This window comes from Neomonachus schauinslandi, chromosome X (assembly GCF_002201575.2).
Source record: "Neomonachus schauinslandi chromosome X, ASM220157v2, whole genome shotgun sequence".
NCBI classification, from domain to species: Eukaryota; Metazoa; Chordata; class Mammalia; order Carnivora; family Phocidae; genus Neomonachus; species Neomonachus schauinslandi.
The window spans coordinates 36523848-36526094 of record NC_058419.1 but is presented as its reverse complement, the minus strand read 5'-3'; the positions used below and the strand labels follow the sequence as shown (position 1 = coordinate 36526094).

Genomic DNA, 2247 nt, shown 5'->3' with positions numbered 1-2247 from the left:
TTTTTTTTTTTTTTTAAAGATTTTATTTATTTGAGAGAGAGAGAATGAGAGACAGAGAGCATGAGAGGGAGGAGGGTCAGAGGGAGAAGCAGACTCCCTGCTGAGCAGGGAGCCCGATGCGGGACTCAATCCCGGGACTCCAGGATCATGACCTGAGCCGAAGGCAGTCGCTTAACCAACTGAGCCACCCAGGCGCCCCTAAGCTTCCAACTCTTAATTTCTGCTCAGGTCATGATCTCAGGGTCGAAGAGATTGAGCCCCGCGTTGGGTGCTGCACTAGGCATGGAGCCTGCTTGAGGTTCTCTCCCTCTGCCCCTTATCCCCTCCCCCTTCCTCTCTCTAAAAAAAAAAAAAAGAAAAGAAAATATGAAAGTGCTCTTGCCACATTTGCTGTGATCTTTCCTGTAGTTAATGCTGAGTTTCACTTTTACCTGAACATCCATTTATGTTGATGTTTTAGTGAATCTTTGTATATAAAGTGTGTACTGTTTGCATTCTTTGTTTCAGGTACTTTTCCAAATGCTGACCCTGCATCTGTCCCTCATGGAGCAGTCTATTATCCAATGATGTCAGATCCCTATGGGCCACCACCTTTGCCGGGTTTTGATTCCTGTCTTTCTGTTGTGCCAGATTATCCCTATGTTGCCCCTTGGCATCCAGTTGGTGCAGCATATGGTGGTTCTTCTCAAATTCATGGTGCTATGAATCCTGGGCCAGTTGGCTATATTGCTTCACCTCCCTCAGCTTCTCATTACATACCTCAGAATATGTAAGATTCAGCAGTATGAAGTATTCTTGCACTGCCATTTTTTGCTGTTTTGGTTTTTAAAAAGTGTTTTATGTTAAAGTGATTTAGGTGGTTAGGGTGGTTACTATTGTATCTGTCTTTAAGATTATTTTATCTTTTGATTTAAAATACTACTTTAAATAAAGGAATATTACTTTGGGTTGTGGATAAAGAAATTGAGATGGATGTACAGCTAGCCCCATGTTGAGCATATTTCATTACATTCAGCTGTTTTCCTGTCAGCCAGCTTGTCAACTTTGTATTAGCTGATGGTTCCAGTTGATAAAAGGAATAAATCATACAAACTACTTCCTTGGTTCAGATGTCACACATCATATTAAACCGTGCAAAATTGGAATAACTCACTTTTTTCTAGGAAATAAAAAAACCAAGAACAGTTGCTTCTGGATAACTAAATATTAAATGAGAGAGCTTTTCAGGTTTCTTAAGAATTGTCTGAACTGAGTTATGTTCTGTGATATTAATCAGTTTTGAAGGCACATGGTGCTCTGCTTTAGATTTATCCCATATGCTATTGTTTGATATTGGATTTATGTAACTTTTACTGCACAGTATTGAATTGGTGTCATTTGCACAGTTAGCAGTAAATAAAAATTAGCATTTAAAATTGCTAAAATGAGTGGGATTTTTTTTTCGTATCAGCAAAGAGTACCAGACATTGGATTGTCCTGATGTTTTTCCCCTGCTATCTTGGTGGCAAAAAAAAAAAAAAGTAATTTTATGACATGAACTTGTGGGTCCCAATTGAAATGTGATTCATTCGCAAGGCATTATGATGCATACTACCAGTTCTTTTCCCTTGAAAATATCCCTTTTTAGGTTGTGGAGTTTTTGTTTTTTTTTTTTTTAATTTTAACTCCCTTATGGAACTTTAACCTAGACTTACTCTCTCATTGTCCTGTACTTCCAATAGTTGTATCTTTCAGTTTTTGTTTTTAGACTTACCTTGAATCTCTGTAGGCCTGCCCTGCCTTGTCTCTGACTTTCTGTGAGAACTCTTTCATCTTTTCCCTTCTATTTACCCAAAGACCACAAGACCCTCTGTATTCATCAGTTCTGTGAGGGGTTATTCATAATGAATGCTTTGCTGTATCTCACCTGATAGCTATTTAAAAAGAATTCTTTGGTTGCCACAAAACCTATTTATATTGCCATCTTTAAAGGTTATTCTTGTGAATCAGTCCATTTTTTCCCACCTTCAGCTACACCCTAGGCAAAAAGAACCATTTAGAACCTCCAGGCTCCAGGAAACTTAGCAGCTTAAAGTATTGGGGGGGAAACCATTTTAAAGAAGATACACTATCTTCAATGTACTGTTCTGAAGATAATTGATATTAATGAGTTCTAAATCCATGTACTAGTTAAGACTTCTCTTTCTTAATAGATACGGAACTGGTTGTGTTTTGTTTTTACATCCTTCATCTTAAGAAGCCCTTGCT

At 38.1% G+C, this 2247-nt stretch overlaps 1 protein-coding gene across 1 annotated transcript in view; it reads left to right on the top strand.

Annotated features, from left to right (window-relative positions):
- Positions 1-1422, top strand: part of ALG13 (ALG13 UDP-N-acetylglucosaminyltransferase subunit) — a 64435-nt gene extending 63013 nt beyond the window's left edge. The window contains 1 exon segment of the mRNA XM_021686789.1: positions 508-1422. Coding sequence (XP_021542464.1) covers positions 508-773 — 266 coding nt within the window. The 3' untranslated portion in view covers positions 774-1422.
- The last annotated feature ends 825 nt before the right edge of the window (positions 1423-2247 follow it).